This window comes from Hippocampus guttulatus, chromosome 16, assembly GCF_054856545.1.
Source record: "Hippocampus guttulatus isolate MCC_2025c chromosome 16, RoL_Hgut_1.0, whole genome shotgun sequence".
Taxonomy (NCBI): domain Eukaryota; kingdom Metazoa; phylum Chordata; class Actinopteri; order Syngnathiformes; family Syngnathidae; genus Hippocampus; species Hippocampus guttulatus.
The window spans coordinates 10,817,943-10,842,006 of record NC_141276.1 but is presented as its reverse complement, the minus strand read 5'-3'; the positions used below and the strand labels follow the sequence as shown (position 1 = coordinate 10,842,006).

Genomic DNA, 24,064 nt, shown 5'->3' with positions numbered 1-24,064 from the left:
AATAAATCACCAACATCACCACTAACTCAGCAAATTAATTCAAGACATGCGTCAACCCCTTTGATGTTTGGTCTTGAAAACTCACCATAACAACCACTGGCACGGCTAGTCAACATCTGCGTTCATTCAATGTCTACTTTTCAAAGCCATCAACAAACCCTTACACTAAGCTCTGATGCCATTTGAAACTACAGAATACAACAAACAATTTTAAATCCTCTCCTAAGCTGCAGATTTCCTGGTGGGCCTGTCGGGAGTCAAGCGGTGGAAGGTGATTGACAAGCTACGTTAGCGGTTAACTGTTCCTTTGTGTCGACATGCCGGCAGCTTTGGTGCGACATCTTACCAGGCTCCTGGAGCTCAGGCATGTCTGTCACAGTCACTTCCAAAGCGTCTTCGTCGTTTTGTGGATATGCCTGCACTTCCTGCTCCATCCCTTTTTATCGCCTCACCGCCTCCTCCGCCTTCCTCCTCCCCCCTCCCTCTGCCAAGACTGCCAGTCATCTCATCTTCTTGGAGTGACAGAGCGTTTGTCACCTGAAACCTTGGCAGCAGCTCAAAGAGCAGAAGATCAGGGCCGCCGGGAGACGCCGCCCGCCCCCGAGGAGCTCCTCAGATGTTAACGACCGCCGCGTTAATCAATCAACGGGGTGATGGAGGCCCCCGAGGTTTCGCATGCGTTTCTGTGGTCCAAAGTAAAAAGAGGAAAATGTGGAAAAGGAGAACACGGGTCTACCCTTGGACAATGACATTTGTCCAAGCTGTCAGCGGGGTACAGAATTTCAAGGATCTTATGAGTTCTTTAGGAAGTGCCTTGTACACTCCCCGTGACTCCCACACAGACGTCCCAGCGGATGTAAATATACGCTCAACAGACAATATTAGGCACATCTGATGGAGAAGCAATCTAATGGCACAGTTGACCCTCGAATAGCTGCTTCAAAACGGCATTCTGTCTTTCAGGCATGACGTCTTGAGACTTTTTTGAGGGTCTACTCGACATGGACATGTCTACCAAATTTCAAGTTGCTAAAGTGAAATTGGCTTCAAAGGATGAATTTTCAAAATATTCCAGAAAACGTCCACTTCAAACCAAAATGGCAGACTTCCTGATACTTTTCAGGCAGGCCTTCGACTGAGATCTCCTTTTTCACAACACACAATTTGTGACACGTGATACAGTTGAACGATCCATATAAAATCTACATTTAAATTCACACTAAGGAGTGCACAAGTGTTTAAGGTGTTAAAGAGAGGGCGAACACCTAATCGGTGACCAGATACTTCATCTCAAGTTCTGCAAAAACTACATGAGTCAGCTACTTATATATAATCTCCTTCCTTCAACATTGTATTGCACTTTAAGACATGACATCATCCTGCTTCTCAGCTGCTTTATGCCCAATAAAGTGTTTTTAGAGCTCAGAGAGCCTCACATTTTGATTATGGAACGAACATAAATATAGGCATTTGAATGTATTATTAAATCCATCGATGCTTCTTTTAAAAAATATCTGCAGACGTTTTTTCTTTGCTCTTTGGGAAAAGGGAATTTAGTGTTATTTGTCTGATTTTTGGTCATTTGGCGCCCCCTGTCATTCAAGAAGGACATGTGCAGCATATATGATCACGAAACAGTTGTGCTTTTAATTCGCTCTCCCTAAAACATGAAATTGACTATTAAACCTATTCATTGACCATTCATTTGATAAATGATAATAGGGGAACATACATAGTCGTTTATTTGGTGGATTATTATGATGTCAAAACACACGTGCTAAAGTCTTGCTTTTTCGCTGTCCCAACGGCACCTTGGATTCGTTCACAGTTAAACGGTATTTGGGAGTTTATGTTCGAGTACCCAACGTGAAATACATACGTTTGGAACGATTTATTGAGAATAATTTTTTATCGACTTCATCGTTCCCAGGGGGGGAAAAAAATCGTCGTTAATGTGGGAGAATCTTATTGCGAAAGAGCCCAGCGGAAGTACTAAACGGCGTTCTGTGAACGCTGCATCGCCCTTCTCAGCTTGAACCTGCTTGGTTGAATACAAACATGAAGCCTTTAATATCACTCAAAACAACATTTATTTCTTTTATTGTAGCATTTGTGTGCATTAAGATCGCCTGGTGCAACAATGGCCGGAGGGTACGCGTTTGCCATTTTAAAATCGTCGCATTTGGTCTTCGATGAAGCTGTTAGCCGTGTGTATGTTTTAAGGCTAACGGCAGCTTGTGTGGCTTTTTTCTTTACTCTTCTCATTTCCAGGTTAGCGACGCCCAAGATGCGGAATTCAGTGATTTCTCCGTGCCTCTAGAACATTCGTTTGAAGTTGGTGAGGACGTTTCTCTGTTTAATGCAACTCTGTCGCGCTTGTTAGTTACCTAACGAAGCAACTTCAGTGCTACTGGGGAGAACAACCTCTTGACCAGACCCCATTCGAAAGTAATCAACCTTTTAATAATGTTGTCTGAAATTAACTTACTGGCATTACCAGGCTGTGCCAGGTGACATTTTCTCAGCCTCTACAGTCTTCGCTTCAATTCGGCATGTGTCAATTGTAATTCAGGTCACCATATCTCTCGTAAATGTCCTGTCTATTTACCTTGCTTCCACACGATAGAATTCTCACCGCCATTTGAAAGTGTCATAAACAGGTGCATTTAATCGGATACTCTCGCGCGATCTCTGTCTAGATGACGTAGGCAGGTTCCGGGTGCGTGGAGCGCTGCTGCTGAAAGCCGGCAGGGAATCTGCAGTGTCCCTGAGTCAGAACCACCTGACGCAGGACGACAGAATCAAGCTCAAAGTGAGTAAAAATAGCAGAAACCCGCAATAATACTAATTCTAAAGAATGGGAACAAATTTTTAACCTAATCCAAATTTTATGATTTTTTTTCAAGAAAAAACGTATTTCAACCTTCTCTACGAGTGACATGTTCCACAAGCACAAATGTGTATCCACTATTGATGCAAGCAAGATTAATATATTAAAATCTGTTTAATAATTTAAAATTTTCTAAAACCTTTTGACAGGAGGTGGCATCAGTGGATGGTTTGTACCGAATCCGAGTGCCTCGGGTTTCGCTGCAGGCTGACAGACAGATGGAGCGACATATGGAAGGATACCTCACCGCTTTTGTCAGAGCTGTGAGTATTTCATCAATAACATCAAAACACTTGCAACTGAGAGCACCATAAAACATGGACACCCTGAATATAGCATATACCAACTCATTAACCCATGTTACATGAACAACGATATAACCTTTAACTTCTAGCCTTGTACTTCTATTGGTGTGGTGTGAGAAGAAAATTGATTAATAGTTGTGATTTTCAGCAAATAAGAGAGAATAGGTTTTTTTTTAATCTGTTTATTTTTTAATGTCAAACCGTGAATATATGGGGGGGTTAGTCTACTTGGAGAGTAGTGTTTTTTTATTTTTAGATGGTACTTGGGATAAAAAAAAAAAAAAAAGACTACCACTGCTCTAGTCTATGAATAACATTCTGAACGATAATCATCATCATGATTGCGATGTTCCCTCTGTTCAGTGCGCGATGGTGGAGTCCCACCTGAGCGACGTGATCACCTTGCACACGGACTTGTCGGGCACGCTGATCGGCATTTCCATCGTCACACTGCCCGGCGCCTGCACGGGGACGGACGTGGAGGACGAGGTGGACCTGGACCTCTTCAACACGACGCTCAGTGTCATGGCCCCCGTCAACGCACCCGGGTCGGTCACTCTCCACGGCGATTGCTTCTTGGCATTTTTACGCATTGATTTCTGGTGTCGTGGGTAACTGGTGAGGGGAGTGATGGCAGTAATTAGACTACATGTAGTGCCGATGAAAGGCTTAATCAAATAATTGGATTTGACAATAAGATCAACTCAAAATGGCTTTTTTTATTGAACTAATGGCAACAAAGTAAATAATTCATAGATGAACTGCTCCGGCCGGCACTCAACAGTAGCAAGACTAGCTAACAGTGTGCTGTTTTTTTTTTTTTGTTTGTTTGTTTTCAACTCTGGATTATTTAGTGTCTTTGTGTTTCTCTGTTGCACGAGGTGCTCCCCTCGCTTTTTTTCTCAGCTGTCTCTACTGTTAGCTTACGATGCTGTTGAGTCGTCAGCGTTGCGTTCCTGTCAGGATTTGTTGTCTCTCAGCACTCACTGACACATTTTCATTCTTTTTGATTTCTAATTGCTACGAATTGTCCTCGCAGGCCCGAGACGGCTCTGTTCCTGGAGCGCATGGAGCAGGAGTCAGAGAAGAAAGGCAAGAATCCCCAGGAGCAGAAGTCTTTCTTCGCCAAATACGTAAGTGGATTCCCCCTACCTCATCTTCAGAGCTTTGCCGGTCTTTCCCGCTCATCGTACCTGCGTCTCTTTGCTTCCCTGTGAACATGCAAAGGTGGATGTTGACAGAAAACGCTTCCCAATTTACGGCTGTCAGTGCTAATTCCAAAACTGTGCCTAAAGGTGGCGCTATGAGATGGCCAGCGCTGCGCCTTGCTGACTGTTGTGTGGTGCTCGCTGTGCTGTTGTGTTGCAGTGGTATTTGATACTGGGAGGCGCCATCTTCCTCATGGCCTCCAATTCGGCGCAGCCCCCAGCAGGGGGAGGCAGAGAGCAGAGTTGAAAACCCCTTCCCCTCAGACTCACTCACTGGAAGTAAACATGAGAATGCTTCATTTTGGCTCCTCTGTCTCCTCCTCCTCCTCCTCATAATGCATATTTCCTCACAAAGTGACCACCATCGCTATGGTAATACTCAACTGCAGAAAGACCAGACATTTGTCAAACGTAAGCAGGGAAATGCTGTTGTTGAGAGGCCTGTTTTGAGTTCAACACAGTGGAGCGACCACATGTCAAGTCTTGCGTCTGTAGGTCCTGCCATTTTGGTTCGCGACAAACTGACATGACATGGTGGTGTAAATTGCAGTCAATCCGGTCACGGCCAACTTTGTCCAGTCAATTCATTAATTGGTGCGGCGTCTATTGCAGCAGGGGCCACTATTTGAGGAAATATGTTGCTTTCTAACAATGTAAAGATGGACAATTACTAACTGGGAACGATTGTGTGGAGGGACTCGAGTCAATCATGTTGCACTTAACCACGAACAACACACTAACATGCTTTTCTTCGTCTTGTCTTGAAGCCAATCTGGACTCAATCAACAAATAAATTGTTGTGGCGATTTGTTTTCCAGTGGATGTACATCGTGCCCCTGGTTCTCTTCCTGATGATGTCCGGGGCTCAGGACCAATCAGGGGGCGGTGCCGGTGGTGGCGGAGCGGCCAACGGCGGCGGCCGATGATTCATTTTTTTGTGTGTTTTCAAATTCTCGTGAGCTGCTGTACATGCGCATTTAATGTGATCTTTTCATTTTTGTTTGTAATGCGACTGTGAAGAACATAATAAAAGTATTTATGAGCCCACCAGTTTGAAGTGGTTTGAGCTGACGCAAGGCAGTAACGCTGTTAATTTTAGATTCCGACAACATAGTTTGTAACTGCATCTTGCATCTAATGGAGCAGCACGACATACTTCCAGAGACATGATATGACATCATTTGAATCTGATGCAACGTGGGTGCGTGAGCTCACGAACATCACCTAGGCATTTTGAAAACACATTTAATAAGGACAAAGAGCAAACCGGTGTCACGCCTCAAAATTCTTACAATGAAACTTTTGCACCAGTGGGAGGAGGTTCATTTGGGACTTGCGAAAAAAACCCCTCTTAAATCACCACTATCACGTCCAAAAATAATATGAAAAAATGCAATATAACAACCATGTGAAAATGAAGAGAGAGTCATTTTCTATATTGGTTGATGAATACCATTTTTACAAAAAAAAATTGACAGCTAAACCTTCGTCTACCATTACATCACCCTCAAACCTCTACATCAGAGGTCCCAAACCTTTTTTTGTGTCACGGACCAATTCAGACAAGTACATGAAGTTTGGGGACCAGCAACCATTTTTTTAATTGCTTTTAAAGTGCCTGTTTTAAAGCGCTGGGACTGACAACAAACGTAACTCTAGAGTACCAGTAAGTCAACATTTTATAAGTATAGACTTTTTTTCTTGCATTTCAAACTCTTATTTTACTGTGCAACATACATAGACTAAAATTAAATAACAGGGTGAACTACTAAGAAATGGACCAATCAGAAATAATAATGATAAAAAGTAGGGAAAGAAATGATCTTTTTTTTTTTAAACTACGGTAATTTGTAATGCAATTGAAAGCTGATGGCGTGTGTTCTGAATGTGTGTTGCGCTCGAAATATGCAGAACAATTGTAAAACATCACGTCCTTGTATGCGCTCCCTCCCTCCATCCGGTTGTTTTTAGTCCAACCGTCCCAACTGTGACAAATAGTGTGTCGGCTTATATCGGGCGCCGCTGCAACACCTCACTGTACCTCCCGCTGTCCAATCGGCACAGGCCCCAGCGAGCGGGGCCCCGGTCCATCATCAAGAGATCCATCAGCGTGGCCGCTGATTGATACGCTTCTACCAGGAAACGCGGCAACACTGAAACATGATTTTCGTGTGTGTGTGTGTGTGTATGTGTTGCATGACAAACATCACGGTGACATACAAGCATCAAGAAGCCTTTGATGAATATAGTTTACAGTGAGTATTATTAGTCATGACAAATGAGGTGTCAAAAAAGTTCCAGGACTGGTGACATGTTTCAAACCCAAACAAAAGACTACAGGTTCCCCAAGCCCCCCTTTGGAAGCATTATATCGATACAAAGTATGCGTGTGAGGTCACTGTTGCCCATTTGGGGTCGCCCTCCTCACATTCTATATTGATGTATCTGTGACTTGGAATGTGTATGGTTTTAAAAGGAAGGGCCCAGCCTGGCAAGGTAAGTGACATCAGGGTCAGCAAATCACAGCGTAGCATTGCATGGCGCCTTTCTGTTATTTGGATAGCTGTTCACCGGTCTACATGTTGCAAAAATCTTTTTGAGGTCCAATAAATAAAATGAAATCCCATTATTTTGGTGAATGGAAAACAGAAATAATTTTCAGGTTATTTTTATGAAAGGACAAAAATCCCAATATCTGTGCAAGCTATTCTTTTGTGTCTCCAGTCCTGGAACTTTTCCAAAAATTTGGAATCTCGAGACAGCCTTCATTATAGGATTTTGAACCTTGATTAGGGTTGGAAATGTTGGTTTCTCTGTGCTAACTTTTTTTTTTTACATTTATGCCAATTTAGTTTTGGCATCCAAGCGTGATTGATCATGGATCAGGGAGTTGTCACCTGGCCCCGCATCCTTGGCACAGGGAGCACCCAGGATTTAGTGGCCTTGCCAGGACAACATGGTGGGAGGCTTTCGGGGGAGTTACATCCGTGACAGTTCCTAAATCTCCGAGGCCATGCGGCTCAGCATGCCAGGGTTATGCTGTACTAAAAGACAAGGGACGCGTTGGTTTGAGCCAGACACTAAATCTGAGAGCCTTAAGCTAGGGGTCTTTGCATTTGCTTCCAAGAATACGTTGTTATTTGGGATTTTTTTTAGACTAACGCAAATGCTAAGTGCTAATGATGCTAAGGTTGATCATTTGTTCACCCCAAAAAATCGGAAACAGAAAATTCACATTTTTTGTCTGCATAAGTCATTTTTCAATGGAAAAAGGAATATTGTAAAAACTATGAAAAAGATTTAATTTTGACCCACAAAGTACAGTATTGATTTTCAACAAAAAATAGGTCAGTGTTTCTGGAACAGAAATGTTTGTTTTGATGACAAAAATACTGGAGTTCAATTCTTCTTTGAAACTCTTTAAAACAAATTTGTATTTTTCAGTTTGTTGACAAAAAATATATATATTTTTACAAAAAATATGGTTTGCTTAAACTCAAACAAAAAAGTCAGATTTGTAACATTGGCAGTTGTTGAAGATACTGAAGGTGTGGTGGGGCGAGTTGGGACGTGAGATGGCGGCCGGCCAGCTCGCCAGCAGCTGCCCGCCATCAATCAAGCCAAAAGCATCCGCGCCGCTTAGCGAACTCTCCATTTCGTCCATAGCGCTGGCGTGTTAGCGTGTAATCGGGCAACACGAGAGGGACGGTATTGTTGGCCATTGCACATAAACATAGATCAAAGGTCAGCGGCAGGGCCTGTCCGCTGCACTCGTCTACCGTGCCGCACTTTGCGGCACACATAACTGCACCTCATTAAGCTGTCTCGGCTCCCCTAAAGAACAACGAGGTATTCACATCAACTCGACACAACATTATTAATAAAAACACAACGGAGATCTCCAGGATACACTTAGGCTTTGCAATCAGGGCTTTAAACCAAGGTCAGGGTTTCAAAGAAGTTTTTCCAAGTTAGAGTTAGGGATTTAAAGTAGGATTGGGGTTTTAAATTAGAGTTTCAGGTCATAGTTTGGGTTAAAACTGGAGTTAAAGTTTCACAAAGTAGGGTTTCTAGTTAGGGTTAGCGTTTTAAATTGGGTTTAGAATTTCAAATGAGGTTAAGGATTTTAGAGAAGGGTTTCAAGCTAGGCATCAATGTTGGGTGTTTGGGTTGTACGGTGCTCAACTGATTAGCATGTCCGATTCATAGTGCAGAGGTGCAGGGTTCGATTCTGGAATGCATGGTAGGTTGCTGGAACGCTCGAAATTTTCCCTAGGTGTGATTTTGAGCGCGAATGGTTATTCGTCCATGAGGGCCCTGTGATTGGTCACGTCTGCAACCCTTGTGAGGATTAAGCGGTTTCAGATGATGGATGGATGAATGGATGGATGGGTGGATGGATGTAGGGTGCTTAGTCTGTTAAGGTTTCAAATTAGGGTCGTAAATCTAACTCAGTGGAGGCATTTTAGTCTGTTAAGGTTTCAAATTGGGACTGAAAGTCTGTTCGGGTCCAAACAAGCTTAGAGTAGTGTTTCAAATCAGTGTTAAGGATTAAACCAGCGATAGGGTTTTAAATTAGGGGTTCAAACTGGAGTCTGGTTTTCAAAATAGGGTTAGGGTTTTAGAGAATGGTATTAAACTAATGGTAGGGTTTCAAATTAGGATTTTGAGTCAGGGTTAGGGTTTCAAATTAAGGTTTTAAATCTGGGTTTGTGTTTCAAACCATAATTAGGACTTCATAGTAGGGTATTAAACTAGACATTCAAATTCAAATCAGGGTTTTGAGTCATGGATGGGGTTTCAGATTAAGCTTTTAAATTTGGGCTGGGGTTTCAAGACAGGATTAGGGTTACAGAGTAGGGTTTCAAGTCAGTGGTAAGGTTTCAAGACAGTGTGTTAGTGTTTCAAAGCATGATTTCAAGCATGGCTATCAAATTTGGGTTTTCTTGAGGTTAGGGGTTTGAAATATGGCTTCAAACTTGAGGAAGGGTATCAAAGTTGAGTTTCAGGACTGGTTGATCAAATTTGAATTACATGCCAGCCCATGTTGGAGTTTCAAAGAGGATTCTGATTCTGATGACAAATATGAAATAAGGTTTTTAGCAAGGGTTGGGTTTTTAACGCAGTGTGACATCAGACTGCAGGATCTTGCATCATGTTCTATTTCAAGCTCAGAACTGCTTATTTGGTTTTTTTTTAGCACATGTTGTCTCCATGTGCATGCAAATGAGAGACCTACCCCCAGCCCCCCGAATCCCCGTGCACCAACATGGCATCATCCGAGACCTTGCCCCGTGTTGAGAGTGACGGGTGTCAGGCGCAACGTTGCCCCCCCCAACCCCACCGCCCCATGTGGAAAGTAATAAGAGGGCTTCCCCAAAGGGGCGTCTCACCATACCGACTGGCACCTCACCTAGCAAACCACAAAGGACAAGAAAGCAACATGCCCGTACCCAAGAAAGCAGGTAGGAACACAACTGCACCCAAAAAGCCCATTTTGGATTAGTTGTTAAATTGCTATCGATAAATTTAAGTCAAACTTTTTTTATGGGTTGTTTTTTTTTGACGACGACAATGATTACATTGTATCCCTACAAGAAAAAAGTGTATGTTTGGAGAATTAAGTTCTTTTTTCCAACAAAAAATGGCATCTTAGATTTTTTTTTTTTTTTGACGACGTTGATTAAATTGTATCCCTACAAGAAAAAAAAGTATGTTTGGAGAATTAAGAATGTTTTCCACAAAAAAAACACTTAATAATAAAGAGATAATTTTAGAATACTGTGACAAAAAAAATGATTTTTTTCCCCCCTTGGGAAATATCTAGAAAAAAAGTTATATTTAAAAATAACATCTTTGCATTCTTGTAACAAAAGGTTTTTTCATAATCTTATGAAAATGACCCAATTAATAAAACATAACTTGTATACGTGTCATTTCAGAAAAAAAAATGAGTTTTTTGAAAGAAAAGAAAATCTGATACCTGACACAAGTTAACTACGTAGAGAATTCAATTTTTGGAAATGCCAACTGGCAGCATGGTGGAACTGGTTAGCACATTCGCCTCACAGTGCAGAAGTGCAGGGTTTGATTCCGGCTCTGGCCTTCCCGTGTGGAATTTGCATGTTCTCCCCGTGCCTGCGTGGGTTTTCTCCGGGCACTCCGGTTTCCTCCCACATTCCAAAACATGCGTGGCAGGTTGATGGAACACTCCAAATCATCCTTGGGTGTGATTGTAAGCGTGAATGGTTGTTTTTCTATATGTGTGCCCTGTGGCTGGTAGGTGACCAGTTCAGTGTGTCCCCCACAAACACCCCAAAAACAGCTGGGATGGGCTCCAGCACTCCCGCGACCCTTATCAGGATAAAAGGATTAGAAAATGGATGGATTGATGGCCATCACAAGAACACTCATGAAAAAATCTGAACCCCACCTCCTGGCTGATGAGGGCTCTGGATAGACTCCAGCACGCACGTGACCCTCAGGAGGATAAGTGGATTAGATCATGGAGGGATGGATAAATACCAACTTAACACAATACTATAAGGAAGTATTTTTTAACATCAAGATTTTTTCCACCAAGTTTTTTTTCTAAAAAAGAATGACTAGACCAATTTAATAAATATGAAAATAAATGTATATTTTCCACAATTGTTTTATGCTAACAACGTTGTTTTACAATACTATTTCTACACTAATACTAAGAAAGTTGTACTTTATTTGGACTAAGGTTATGTATGTCATATAAAAATCCTATAGGTTGGTTGGATAATGATATACGGTGTATGTGTGTATATACTGTATATATATATATATATATATATATACACACACACACACACACACAAACATAATTCCAAAATTCTCTATTAAAAGAAGTAGGTTACTGAATATTCAAATATACGGCAACCTTATATTTGTGTTTGCCGGACATGAATGACAAAAATGTTCGTACGAAAAAGTTCGGGCGAACTCGTGTCACTGTGGCCCAACTCATATCAATTTGGCCCTCATTTGAGCTTGCTAAGCAGCAGGTCTGAGTCCTCATCAATCATGTCACCACTATGCAGAAAATACCCATCAAAGGTGTCACACGCTCAATTCCTGGATGTGTAACACAGGCGCACGTTTGTCCACAGATTGCATTTCCTGCGCCATCTGAACCTTGAATTCATCTCAGCATACTTTACGTGTTTTGCTCAAGAAGAACTTTAGATTGTGGAATGTCCTTGAAAATAGACCTTGGTGACATTTTGTAAAGGAATATTGCCATGGTGGCTTTTGTGGCCTGCCCCACCTAGAATCCGTTTGAAGCTCATTTTTATCACACATGATTAATGAACCATGTTTTCCGAGTCAACATATTTTGGGGGCCCCCATTAATCATCCTCTTTGGCTTCATCCACCTGCCGCCAATCAGATCACTCACATTTCATACCAGCTCACAGTGGATTTAAAAGTCTACACAATTAAGATTTCAATTTCAGTCACTGGGCGTGGCTTGTGCTGGCTACCAAAATGTCAGGAAAAGCCTACTGGAACATCTGAACTTTATTTGGGGTTAATGCACTTCAAAAGGTGACAATCTCATTTAACATGAGTTTGTATGCGATTGGTTGGTTATGAACACAGCCACAGTCACCCAGTTAGAAGACGGTGATCATACTTGCGCATTTGCATTACAACTCCCCTCCTCGATATGATTTTGGTTTTCTTCTCGAAATGAGATGAACAGGTTATGGGTCACATTAATGGTGTAAAAAGTTGTGATGATTTATATTACTCTGATTTATATTACTCATTTTTTGTTTGTTTAAGAAAGACAAGACAACTTGTCTTTCTTAAACAAACAAAAAATGTAGTCATTTTCAACCCAAGACATTCAAATTTAATGCTAACAACAAAATACAAAAATAAAACAAAGATTATAAAAAGTTATTGTTTCCCAATAATATTTATTTTTGCTTGCTATTTTTAATATATTTTGTAAAATTCATAATCTTTATGAAAATTACGTATTACAACAATAAAATGTTTTCCACCAAAAAAAACCCCAAAACGTTTTCTATCCGACATCGCGTTGGTTGGGGCAAGGTCACGCAGTGAGGACGGGGCTCACTTGAGGCTCGCCGATGATTTGTGTTTTTGCAGTGTCATGTTGCCTAGCTGAGCCCTCCTATTTGAGAATCAGCCGGAGGAGCTGGAGGCGTTAAATTATTCCGTCAAGTCTCTCCTTTCATCTCGGAACAAGAAAGACGGAAGAGGCCAAGCCTCACTGGAGCTGACCTTTGTTGTTGAATGTCTTCATCACACGCGTGGAACGCGTCCAAAACTGCCAAGCGGATCCCATAATCCTCGCTCATCTTCCACATGTTCTTCCACTGCTTTCATCAAAGGTTGTGACTCTAAATATTATTAATAATAGTAAAAATTCAGGTGTGATTTAATTGACCGTGGCTCTCCTTGCCCACATTTCAGGGTATTAGGGTACCTTCATGGCTCCAATGTACAGTATCTGGAACTGACTCAAAATTCAAATTTTTGCGTGCAAAAATTGACCAAGTAGGAAAACGAAGGTAGTAATGGAAGAACAACTTTGATTAATATAGTGCGAGAGAGACGCCTTGCTTTAAACGTTTAATTGCCCTGATAAAAGACGGGATTATCCACGGGTCTCGGATCTCAGCGGGAATGCCAGGATCATGCCAGGAGGGTCCTGCAATCAAAGGCTGCCCGTTAAACGCTCTCACGCCATTTCGAGGAAAGACACGACATCCCCACCTCCTCCCGGCACCATTTTTGATTGTTGATGATTGGCAGGTTAAGGTTTCAGCAGTTGCTTTAGGAATCATTTGTGAGGATGATTCAGTGCATGTTACCAGCTAAGGTTACTGCCAACTTAATCATAAAACACTTTTTCTAGAGTAAAAAAATATTTTTGTGATATTGATGAGGTGTGTAAATAAAGACAGCTCAGAGTGTAAAAATTCTCACCACTGAGGAAGGATTTAAAGATAGTACTTGTAATTTAGTCAAATGGCTCTTGAGCAAAACTTTTTTTGTCATGGTTAAGCTTGGGAAAGGTTTTTTCTTTGTTTCATGTTGTAAACAAAGTGGGGTGAATGAATCATTCATTAGCCTGAGGTCAACGGGGGACAGCTACGAATCAGTTTATCTGTGGATGTTCACTCCATGCTTCCTGATGAAACTGCCAAGGTGGAGCATTAAAAAAATAGTACAGGACCTCAAATTGATTCTTGCAGGACACCACATTATTTGATAAACTTTCAATAAGCATGCATCTAAACTTACTTTAGTTTTTTAATACACTGAGGATTATGTAATTAGTACACATTCGTTGCAAGAAAAAGTCAAAGTCCGAAAAATACCTTTTAGACTTGTGGGGTCATACACGCTGAACATATTGTATGAGAAAAACAGGCTTACAAGAAAAAAACGGTTGACTGTATTTTACACCAATAATTTTTTTTTCCAAAGAAAAAGGACACATTTTATTGGAATCTAGTCATATTTTTGTGCAAAACGTTTCAATCTCATAATTTTTTTTTTACAATAATTCAAATTGAGTCCTAATAACTAAATACTGAAATGTGAGAATAATGTAAAAGAATCATGAAATATACAGAATGCTGTGTTCATTAATATTATTATTGACACTGTGCAAATGGTCTGACTGCTTTGACTAACTTCTTTCTCCCTTTACAGGAAGCAAAAACACCGGGGCAGCAGGTAAACAATCAAAAACTAGACAGAGTTATGATAAAAAAAATCCATAATTTGGAACAAAAATGTGTAATGTTTTTATGTCTCTTCAGAGAAGCTGCCGCCATACGAACCCAACATCCCCGAACCAACCACCAGGGCAGACTTTCTCAAATGTCAGTCACTACACACTTTATGCAATTAAAAAGACAGACAGATATGAATGCTCATCCATTCAATGATCACTTAATTAGGTACACAAACTCGTGCTCCATTATAAAAATAGTTCCAAAAGAGTTGCAATGTTTGCTAATAGCTAACTCGCTCTGGAACCACAAGGTCCGCGCTAATCGGTGCTATCCAATGCTAGCAATTCTGTGCTAACTAGCTCTAGGTCAACTTGCCCTCTGTCAACTAGCTCTGTGCTGACTATTATTATTCTCAACGTATACCAACGATGTGACAAGTTACGCACTAACCGACACTGTTCGATGCTATCTATATTGTGCTCACTAAATATTGCTCAAGGATCACTGTTCGGTGCTCATGATTTTGTACTAATTAGTCAAGTCAAGTCAAGTCAAGTCAACAGTATTTATAGAGCACTTTCAAACAGCCATCGCTGCATACAAAGTGCTGTACATGGAGCAATTTAACATGCACAATAAACAGTAAGACAAATCGGTAATAAAGGCTAAGGTAATAATTAGCCGTACATCAACTTGCTACCCCTGTGTCTAATTGCTCAGTACTAATTAAAATGATCCAAAATGATGCAAATTAGCCGTGTGCAACTGTATGATGCAAGCCATTCAGCGTAACACAACTACTTATGTGCCAAGAGGTTCTGCACCAACCGATGGTGTCCAGTCTAACCTTTGTACCATACTAACCATAGCTGTGTTAACTAGGTCTACACTAACGGGACCTGAAAGCAACACTGAAGACTTAAAAGTCATAGTTGAGGTGGCATCAAGTGCTTTTGGATCGACGGTGCACAAGTTTGTTTCATTAATCCATCTGCACTGGCTAAAGTATTGTTGACTTCCTGTCCAGACTGGATGCCGCTGTCTTTGGATGACAAAACAGCACAGAAACTGCTGTGGATCTCAGAAAACGGCGCTAAGGTGGCGCGCACGTCTGATGCCGTCTGTCCGTATCCAAACCGACCGGAGAGATATGAACACTCGCCACAGGTCAGCAAGTCGGACATTTTGCTTTCCAGCTGACATTTTAAGGTTCCTTGTCGCGGCTGCTTCAGACAAAATATACTCCTACAGACTTCAAATTCAGTCCCCTGAGCCAAATTCACGAGCAATATGGAATTTGGTGGAGGTATCACTGGGTAGAACCACAGAAAAAGTCATGCAGACATTACTAAAAAAAACGAAACAAAAAAACACAGCAAGTCTGCAACTTTGCTTTGAAGCAGCTATTTCCAGGCGTCCTTCACTATTTTTCGAGGAATATTTTTTTAAATCCATAGCAGTAAAGTATTATCTTGACAAAAAGCTAACAAATTCAATTTGACCAAATTTCCACAGAGTTTTAGAATGGCATTTGTATACTTTTAAATCAACTCTATTTTTTTTGCAACATTAAGTCATATTTTTCAAGGAGTCATCTTTTTTTTAGCCATAAAGAGAAAATGTCACTCATCTTAAAAACAAGACTGTCGCATTACAGTAACAGATTTCTTTTAATTAGATTTTTAAAATATTTGACCCAAAATAATGGTTTATCTGTGACTGATAGTTTTTTTTTAGTAAAGCCAGATAATTCCAAGGAATACACACAATTAAATGGATTTTGGAAGGTGTATTTTTATAATAAAAATGCTGTATTTTTACCCTGCAAAACGTCATTATTTTTAGAACAAAAAGCTATAAAATTTGAAAAACAACAGAAAAATCCATCTTTTCTCAATAAAGCACTTAATTGATTTTTGGAAGAAGTTGTTTTTCTGACAATTAAGCGTTTTTGGGGGGGAGGGTGGAGATAAATTCAGATCTGCATCCACGAAGGTTCGACGTTTTTCCCCCCCAAAATACTTGACTTGGGCTTGGACTCAGAACAGCCGCGCCTCTGACCTGGCATTCCCGTCGTTCAGGTGCTGTGCAAGGAGGGTCTCCTTGGATCGCGTGGCTACTGGGAGGTGGACTACGACGGCTGGGTGGTGATCGGGGTGGTGGCAGAGAGCGCCCCCCGGAAGGACGGCCCTTGCGGACTGGGAGAGAACACCAGCTCCTGGGGTGTGGGCTGGTCGGGCTCCTGCTACCAGGTGTGGCACAACGGCGAGAACGTGGACGTGGTCCTGCCCCTGTGCCAAACGCTGGGCGTGTACGTGGACCAGCCAGCCGGCTTCGTCAAGTTCCTGGTGGTGGAGGGCGGGGGCGACAAGGAGGTGAGGCTGGTGCACAAGTTTAAGATCGGCGTTCAGGAGAAGCTCCTGCCCGCCATGTGGGTCGGCACAAACTCCTTCTGCCTCATTCGGAAAAAGGATCAGTGAATCACTCGGCTGGAAGCTGAAACGACGGACATTTATAGTGGAACAAGCACTCGAGGAGTCCAAGGTGAAAATAGCGAGTCTGTGTTCATGCCCGATTGTTTTCTTATACTTTGGTGGGGTTTTTGTTTGTCTTTTTTTTTCCAAATTAGGCACATGTGTCTGCATCTTTACACGTGTAGTAGAGAGCTTGTTTTGCATCTTTCAGTGTGCCAAATAAAGTCAACTTCTGTATAATAACTCGCTCCCTCTTGAGGAAAAAGTCGCATTTTTTTCGTTATCATAATCTTTAGTGAGGTTGTAGTTTTCCAAGGATGTCAGATTTTTCTGACAAAAAAAGTTATTTTCAGAAAATAGGTCATATTCCCACATTGAAGCCTACTTTTAATATCATGCTGACATTTTTGAGATTTTTAAACAATAAATTTTCAAGGAAGAAAAAATTATCTATACCGATGTTGAATTTTGCCAAGGATGTCACATTTTTCAGACAACAAAATCGCAATTTTTTCAAGATTACATAAAATTCCGATATTTGTCGACTTTTAATATTTTATTTCAAAGCCATGACTTTAAGGAAAAAATTGTCTCTATTTATTAATTTTAAGAGATTTTTCAGATTTATTGACAAAAAGTATTTTTTAAAGCTAAATTACTGCTTTTTTGTTGCTTTTACCATAAAAGTCATTTATTATCTTTTACAAAGTTTTTTTTTTTATTAGGTAGAAGTCACTCCTTCCCAGAACCCCCAACCCACTACTTTTCAGAGAGATCACATCGTCTCGCTTGGTGTTTCTCCTTTATTAGAAACATAAAAGAAGAACTTCAACAACATCCACCCAAATGTCACTTGACATTTCACTTTTACTTTCAGTCCTAACTTTTTCCGTCTCACTTCTGTCAGTCTCGGTCATTCGTTCAACTTCAAAAAAATAACAAACATTTAAAGTACAATCATTGGACGAGTCAGTCACCGATTTGCAAAGTACAAAGAGGTAAATATGTAAATTAGGACTTATGAATAATGAAATATGAGAGGTGCTGCTGGTGTGCCAACATGTTCAACATTAGCTTTTCACATTTTAATCTTCAAGGAGAACAAATGTTTTTGAATGAGGGCCTGACGACGCACCAGGAGCCATTGTTATCATCGGTCTGCCCCATGCTAACAGAGCACACGCTAAACCACATCAACAATAATGGAAGGTGCAAAAGATTAACATTTCAGAACTCCGACGCAAACGTTGTTACGTTTTGATTCATTTGTGCCGTTAGGTAGTTACGTTAGCTTAGCTTATTTTAGCACCATCAATATTGTGAGATAAATAATCAAAATCTTGTTTTGAGGTATTTTGGTTTTTATCAAATCCTAACAGATATCTTGTCTTTCTTTGTTTTTTAGAGTCTATAACATTTTGACTTGTGACCTAATTAGCGACTACTTTGATTGGCTAGCAACTTTAGCAGCCAAATCCCAAAACATATTTTACTTTCATCTTACTTTTTGTGTCCAAAACAAATGGTGACATGTATTTTGGTTCATTAGCTAGCCTCCTGATTGCTAACCTGATGCCAAGCTAATTTAAGCAGGCTAAATGTTGTCATAAGAGATGCTAGTCTGATCAATTTTAGTGTCTGCAAATGTGTGCTTCTGAAAAGTATTAAGTTGTTGCAAAAATGTTATTTTGAGGAGTCAATCTTTTTTGTAGCCATTTGTAGCTGGCTGACGAATTGCAAGTTTTGCTGGTGAGTTTTCTGCGTCACAGCATTACTAGCAGAATTTTTTTTTAAATACTTTTGTTATCGTAGTAGTCGTATAGAAAACAGATTGTGTATTTTGGAGTGTTTGCCTGCTCTCTCTTCCTATGCTAAGCTAACTAACTCACACACATGCTAATCTGATCAATCTTTGTGTCTGTACTCTTCTGAAAAGTCATCCTTCCATGTAGAACAAACAACTGTGAAACACTTTTTTAAGATGCTAAGCAAAAGCTAACATAGTTACAACCTAAAATGTAAATTTGTGTTTTAATTGCAATTATTATATTTTAAACAATGTGAAACAGTTCTATTTACCTGTGTGCACTATCCAAGAACCTTAGCATGTAGAATTCACATAGAGCATGTGTCATCCGACAAAGTAAACCAAAACCATTTTTTAAAAAGAAATTGTTGCGCCCCTTAGTGTGGCTGTGACACATTAGTGTAGCATTTCTGAACTTTCCAGGTGCGTCGTCAGCCATTTTTTGTGTTGCATTACCTCCTTAAATTAGCGAGAGATGAATGGAGGTTCATTTTTTTACCCCCACGCAGTTTTCACATAGCATACGACTGTTGCCACTTGCGCTCGCACTCAGTGTTTGAGCGAGAAATCACCAGTGTTAACTCTGGGACGTGGCAGGGCCCCGAACATTTCTGTCCCATCAGTGGCACCAGGAGCCAGAAGGGCCTTCATGCTGGCGGCAATGTGGTCCAAATCGGCGCAGCCCACCTGAGGGGACACATAATGGAATGCCGCATTACACAAGGAAATTTTTGCTTAAAAGAGGCCATTTTAGGTAGCTATTTCCAAGGGTCTGAAATGTAATTTTGACTTAGCAATGCAAAATAAATGTCAGTTGAACTGAACAACAAGAAATTTGGCAGGCATGGAAATTGGCGATTTTGACTTGTCATGTCAAGGGTCCAATTCCAAGGGTCCATCGAAGACACTCCTGGAATATTTTGAAAAATGACATTTGAGAGTTAACCACGTTCTGGGGATTTCCATTGAAAACAATTCATCCTCCCTTCTCTGACATTCCTCAGTCTTCTCAGCTGGACCTGAAGGAGATGTCATCAGCGGTCACATGAAGCAAGGAAGCCGTCACAATGGTATAAAGAATGCTGTCTTTGTTTGCGTCTTAAAACCGATGAAGGGACACCTCCGTGTCAACAACACAACCTGAAAACAAACAAGCATTTTCCCTCTGTACGCATCCATCGCCTTCTTCTTCCCAACATTGCATAAGAAACCTATCCATCCATCCACGTCATGAATTCAGGCATTACCTTCTGAAATCACAGTGTTCCTCCATCAATTTATCCATTTACCTGTCCGGTCTAATGTGTTGCCTTTTGGCACAATCCCAAATTACAATCCTATGTCTGTCTGCCCTTCCGACTCATCAAGAGTTGCCTTCAGGTACAGTCCAAACACAGTGTTCCCTACAATACTGCCTGCCACAAATTTGCCGGTCTGCCTGTCCTTCCATCCATCTCAGTAAGTCGGGAGTTTCCTTTGGAGACAGTACGAAATCATGGCGCTTCTCACACATTGTTTCAAATGTCCTTCAACGTTTAGGCAATCTATCTCGCTTTTCTGTCAGCCCGTCCAACAATCTTGTGTTGCCTTTCGGGACAAGAAGATATTCCAGCATTCCCTATCCATCTAGCTAAGTATCTATCTATCCATTTAAGTATCTACCTACCCACCTAACAAAATAGCTACCTACCTACCAAGATAGCTATCTAGCTACCTACCTACATACCTACCTACTTAAAACCCACCCACCCACCTACCTACCTAACAAAATAGCTACCTACCTACCAAGATAGCTAGCGAGCTAGCTAGCTAGCTAGCTACCTACCTACCTACCCACCCATCTACCTACCTACCTACCTACCTATTGACGGTGACAAGAAAAAGTATTTGCCCCCCCCCCTCCTGATTTCTTTTTTTTTATTTTTGCATATCTATCACACATCAAGGTTTCAAATCATCACACCAATTCTAATATCACTCAGAGTTAACACATGAAAGTACAAGATGCAATCTTCAAACAGAACTCAGGAGGGCACAAATACTTTTTTTCACGGCACTGTGCTTACCTGCGTGCTGTCTGTCCTACATACCTACCGATCAAGCTAGCAATCTGTCTTTGTGTGTGTACCATTAATACAAGTGTCAGAATGTGTTATTTTTACCCGTTCTCCGCTGTTGCCTTCCCCTGGCACCGCCCGCCCCCCTTTGCACCCCCATACAGGCACAGAGACGGGCAACGAGCGGGCCAGCGCCATTGGGTAGGCGTGCCGTGATGAGTGCATGCTGTGGTGGCCCACGGCCATGCCCCGTGAGGGCGCTGGCGTCTCCTCGCTCAATGAGCCTGCAGGACAAATAGGAACTTGTGAACGGGCGGCTCGTGTTCGTGCACAAGTGAGCGGACGCGTGTGGACTGACCGTCGGTGCTCTCCTCCTCACCGTCAGATTCAAAGAAGGGCTCGCAGTCGCGAGACAGCGAGTCCTCATCCATGGAGAACACACCTGAAACACAATGTGGACGTTAGTGTTTACTCTGTGGATTATGCCACGCTCTTGTGTTTCTTGCTATTGTGCAAGGTGCCATCAATTTTATTTGAATGCTCTCTGGATTATTTCTAGTTCTTGTGTTTGATTATGCAGGCTGCTGTGGACTTTCTTTATACACACTGGATTATTTCTATTTGCAAGGTGCGATGGAGTTTTTAACATTGGATTATTTTGAGCCATGTTTTTTTTTCTATTTTGGAAAGTGCAATTGCTTTATTTAAACTGTGGATTATTTCTAGTCGTTATGTGGATTTCAATTGTGCAAGATGCCATGGACTCTTTTTTATTACTCTGTGGGTTATTTCTAATTGCTGTGTTTATTTCAATTTTGCAAGATATTATGGACTTTTTTTACTCTGTGGATTATTTTCTAGTACTTGTGCTCATGTCATTATTTCTGGTGATTGCGTTTGTTTCTAATGTTCAAGGTCGCAGCTACCATGACTAACTGTTGAAACGAGCAATTGCGTTCATTATGACATATGTGTCTGCATAAGCAAGGGTCCAGTGGGATTTTTTGACTTATTTCTGTGCAAGATGTTGATCAGTCCTTGACCTGAGCTCTCATTGCCGAAGGGTCTCTTCTCATCCATGTCCTCCTCTTCCTCTTCATCATCGTCCTCATCATCCTCGCATTCTTCTTCCAGGTCGACAATGCCGGAGCGCTGCCTGCCCTGGCGGGTGGCCTCCAGGGTACTTTTGTCGCGCTCGCCGTTGTTGCCCTCTCCCGGGATGCCTCCTGAGCTGTAGATGGATGGGTAGTTCTGCGAGTACACCCTGCTGTTGGGGCTGACGCCACCCAGCAAACCATCACCGGTCACGTTCTGCAACCCATGACAAGGATGAGGCTGGGACCAGAAGAAAAGCTCAGCTTTGGTTTCACAGAAATCCAGTGACAATTATATTATTCCAAACAAGTTTTGCTCTTCTCTTTGTTTTCCCATATCAAACAAGCTTTGAAAGTATATATTGATTATTGATATATTATTAATTAGGATATAGTACAATATTTACTAACTATAATGTACTAGAAATAATGTGAAAATAAGTGCTTACTATTGGGAAAAAATGTCAACACATATGGAAATAATTTAACAGTTGCATTCATTACATGACACATTCATTTGTGAGCAAACCCTCACTTCCATCCATCCATTTTCTGATCCGGTTATCCTCACAAGGGTCTCGGGGCGTGCTGGTGCCTATCCCAACTGTCTTAGGGCAGTAGGTGAGGGACACCCTGAACTGGTTGCCAGCCAATCACAGGGCACACATAGATGAACAACCATCCGAGGACAACTTTGAGTATTCCATTAACCTGCTACGCATGTTTTTTGGAATGTGGGAGGAAACCGGACTGCCTACCCAGAGAAAAATCAACGCAAGCACGAGAACATGCAAACTCCACACAAGAAGGCCGGAGCCAGAATCAAACCCTGCACCTATGCACTAAGAGGCTGAAGCGCGTTTATTTCCATTGTAGGTGGCAGGTGTTATAAATACCTCATAAAATGAGCCATGGTATTAAACCTCGGATTGGCTTTGAACTACAAAAGCCAAGTAACTATAGAATAAATAAATGTACCAAATAAAATACATTTTGAAAACATGAGGAAATGAATTTCAAAAATAAATATCAACCGGTAATAACTTAAAACCCAAATGATAGACTTTAGAGAAAATAATTGTTTATACAGATAAATAAATGATGTAATCAATGAAATCAATAATTCGCCTAGCTGGTGCGTGATGATTCGCCCTGGTGAAGCATGCATGTGGCTGACTCACCACACTGCGCCCGGCCTCTGATGTGATTTCCGCGGCGGCGTGTCGTGTGTGCCTCTGTGCCGTCAGCAAGGTGGTGGAGTGCAACACGCCAATGTCGTCCACGTAGCGCCGCACCGACTCGGCCAAGAAACCCTGACCCCAAACGCTGTACGAGAACTCGCACTCCCTGGGAAAGCCACCACCGCTGCCCTCCCACATCTTCTTCTTGGTGGCGTCCGTTTCTGGTGCTGAGGAGCGGAACTTCTTGCACGCCGTGAGGATGGCCAGCTCGGAGCCAGACTTTTGGCAGTATGCATCGGCGGCAGCCAAGAGCGCCACCCAGCTCTCCCTGTGGTTGTCCGCAATCTCTGGCTCGGACGACTTGGTGATGGAAGCCATGATGCTGTCAAGTATTGTGTGAGTGTGTGCGGATGTGTGTGCGAGTGTGAGTGTTTATGTTTGTGTGGAGTTCCCTAATGGCTAAATAAACTGTGTATTTGAACAAGCAAAGGTGCTTACTTGCTGGTGTGTTTTGGCTTTTTTTTGCACTGGTGACGATGGACAGGCAGCTTTGTATGGGCCACTGGGTGAATTCATATGATGGGAGTGACTAGATGAATTCTTAGCACAAAAGGGATCCAGGGGAGAGAATCAACGGTGCCAAGTTGCTGGTGATACCTGCAGAGAGGGTAAAAACAACATGTATTTGGACCTGCTGGAAAAAGATTCAGTACGCTGACTGACAAAGTGCAGCTTGTTGGCTTAGAAGTGAATAACTTCTTGTACCAGCGAAAATGTTAATTGAATCTTTCAGAGGACTCACTTTTTTGCTTGTAGCTTATGTTACTATGACTGAGAAATATCAAATATATTTTACTTGGACACCTGTGGGCTGTTTTAAAATGACAAATTTCGCACTATTTCTACTTCGGGGGCACTTTCAATACACCCATTGCTAATGAGTGCAGTTAAAGTCGATTTGAAATCGCCCCGCAGTGCGTTGAAATGCCACGCTTTGTGTTAGTCCTCTTCAGTGCTTTTCAACGAGGCTTGCGGTGGCTCAGCCACTGTTGTTGTTGTTCTGTGCAGACTCCTCATGATGGAAGCCGCAATTCACCATTTTTCAGTCGGCTGCACGCAGCTGAGACGCGTCGTACGAACGGGCAAAAACAGGTTCACCAACCTGTTCGCTTTCTTTCCGCCGAGTTGCAATTTACTCGTCGAGATTAAACTTGGCTTTACTTCGTCAAACGTGCTGTGCCTTCTTCAAGCGATCCTCTCCCCTAGCTAGGATCGTCACCAGCGGGAAGCTAGCGA

General features: G+C 41.8%; 3 protein-coding genes across 5 annotated transcripts; 2 read left to right on the top strand and 1 right to left on the bottom strand.

The window, feature by feature from the left end:
* Positions 1-1,992: 1,992 nt before the first annotated feature.
* Positions 1,993-5,450, top strand: emc10 (ER membrane protein complex subunit 10). Of its 2 annotated transcripts, XM_086134038.1 has the most exons (8): positions 1,993-2,151; positions 2,272-2,338; positions 2,700-2,812; positions 3,040-3,153; positions 3,559-3,743; positions 4,235-4,328; positions 4,564-4,682; positions 5,222-5,450. In XM_086134038.1, the coding sequence occupies exons 1-7, from the start codon at positions 2,059-2,061 to the stop codon at positions 4,648-4,650; spliced, it is 753 nt and encodes a 250-aa protein (XP_085990164.1). In that variant the 5' UTR covers positions 1,993-2,058; the 3' UTR covers positions 4,651-4,682; positions 5,222-5,450. The 2 variants fall into 2 exon arrangements, with proteins under 2 accessions (XP_085990164.1, XP_085990163.1); XM_086134037.1 differs by lacking the exon at positions 4,564-4,682.
* Positions 5,451-9,804: 4,354 nt separating this feature from the next.
* On the top strand, positions 9,805-16,872 carry LOC147193101 (tripartite motif-containing protein 16). Its single transcript, XM_086133288.1, has 5 exons — positions 9,805-9,868; positions 14,130-14,153; positions 14,240-14,302; positions 15,183-15,322; positions 16,237-16,872. Exons 1-5 carry the CDS (start codon positions 9,847-9,849, stop codon positions 16,633-16,635), a joined length of 648 nt encoding a protein of 215 aa, XP_085989414.1. The 5' UTR covers positions 9,805-9,846; the 3' UTR covers positions 16,636-16,872.
* A 542-nt stretch (positions 16,873-17,414) lies between these two features.
* akt1s1 (AKT1 substrate 1 (proline-rich)) lies at positions 17,415-24,058 on the bottom strand. Of its 2 annotated transcripts, none has more exons than XM_086133751.1 (6): positions 23,931-24,058; positions 22,769-23,425; positions 21,537-21,828; positions 20,852-20,935; positions 20,599-20,777; positions 17,415-19,123 (listed from the first exon to the last, which is right to left on the bottom strand). In XM_086133751.1, the coding sequence occupies exons 2-6, from the start codon at positions 23,144-23,146 to the stop codon at positions 18,986-18,988; spliced, it is 1,071 nt and encodes a 356-aa protein (XP_085989877.1). In that variant the 5' UTR covers positions 23,147-23,425; positions 23,931-24,058; the 3' UTR covers positions 17,415-18,985. The 2 variants fall into 2 exon arrangements, with proteins under 2 accessions (XP_085989877.1, XP_085989878.1); XM_086133752.1 differs by having other exon boundaries at positions 21,537-21,804.
* Positions 24,059-24,064: the final 6 nt, after the last annotated feature.

Excerpts from the sequence above, each read along its gene's own strand:
- LOC147193101 (XM_086133288.1), top strand. The coding sequence starts at position 9,847 with ATGCCCGTACCCAAGAAAGCAG. Across the intron at positions 14,154-14,239 it reads CAAAAACACCGGGGCAGCAG|AGAAGCTGCCGCCATACGAA; the intron begins GTAAACAATCAA and ends ATGTCTCTTCAG. Across the intron at positions 14,303-15,182 it reads CAGGGCAGACTTTCTCAAAT|ACTGGATGCCGCTGTCTTTG; the intron begins GTCAGTCACTAC and ends CTTCCTGTCCAG.
- emc10 (XM_086134037.1), top strand. The coding sequence starts at position 2,059 with ATGAAGCCTTTAATATCACTCAAAACAACATTTATTTCTTTTATTGTA. Across the intron at positions 2,152-2,271 it reads GGTGCAACAATGGCCGGAGG|GTTAGCGACGCCCAAGATGC; the intron begins GTACGCGTTTGC and ends TCTCATTTCCAG. Across the intron at positions 3,154-3,558 it reads TCACCGCTTTTGTCAGAGCT|TGCGCGATGGTGGAGTCCCA; the intron begins GTGAGTATTTCA and ends CCCTCTGTTCAG.
- akt1s1 (XM_086133751.1), bottom strand. The coding sequence starts at position 23,146 with ATGGCTTCCATCACCAAGTCGTCCGAGCCAGAGATTGCGGACAACCAC. Across the intron at positions 21,829-22,768 it reads CAGAGGCCGGGCGCAGTGTG|CCTCATCCTTGTCATGGGTT; the intron begins GTGAGTCAGCCA and ends TTCTGGTCCCAG. Across the intron at positions 20,936-21,536 it reads CTTCGGCAATGAGAGCTCAG|GTGTGTTCTCCATGGATGAG; the intron begins GTCAAGGACTGA and ends ATTGTGTTTCAG.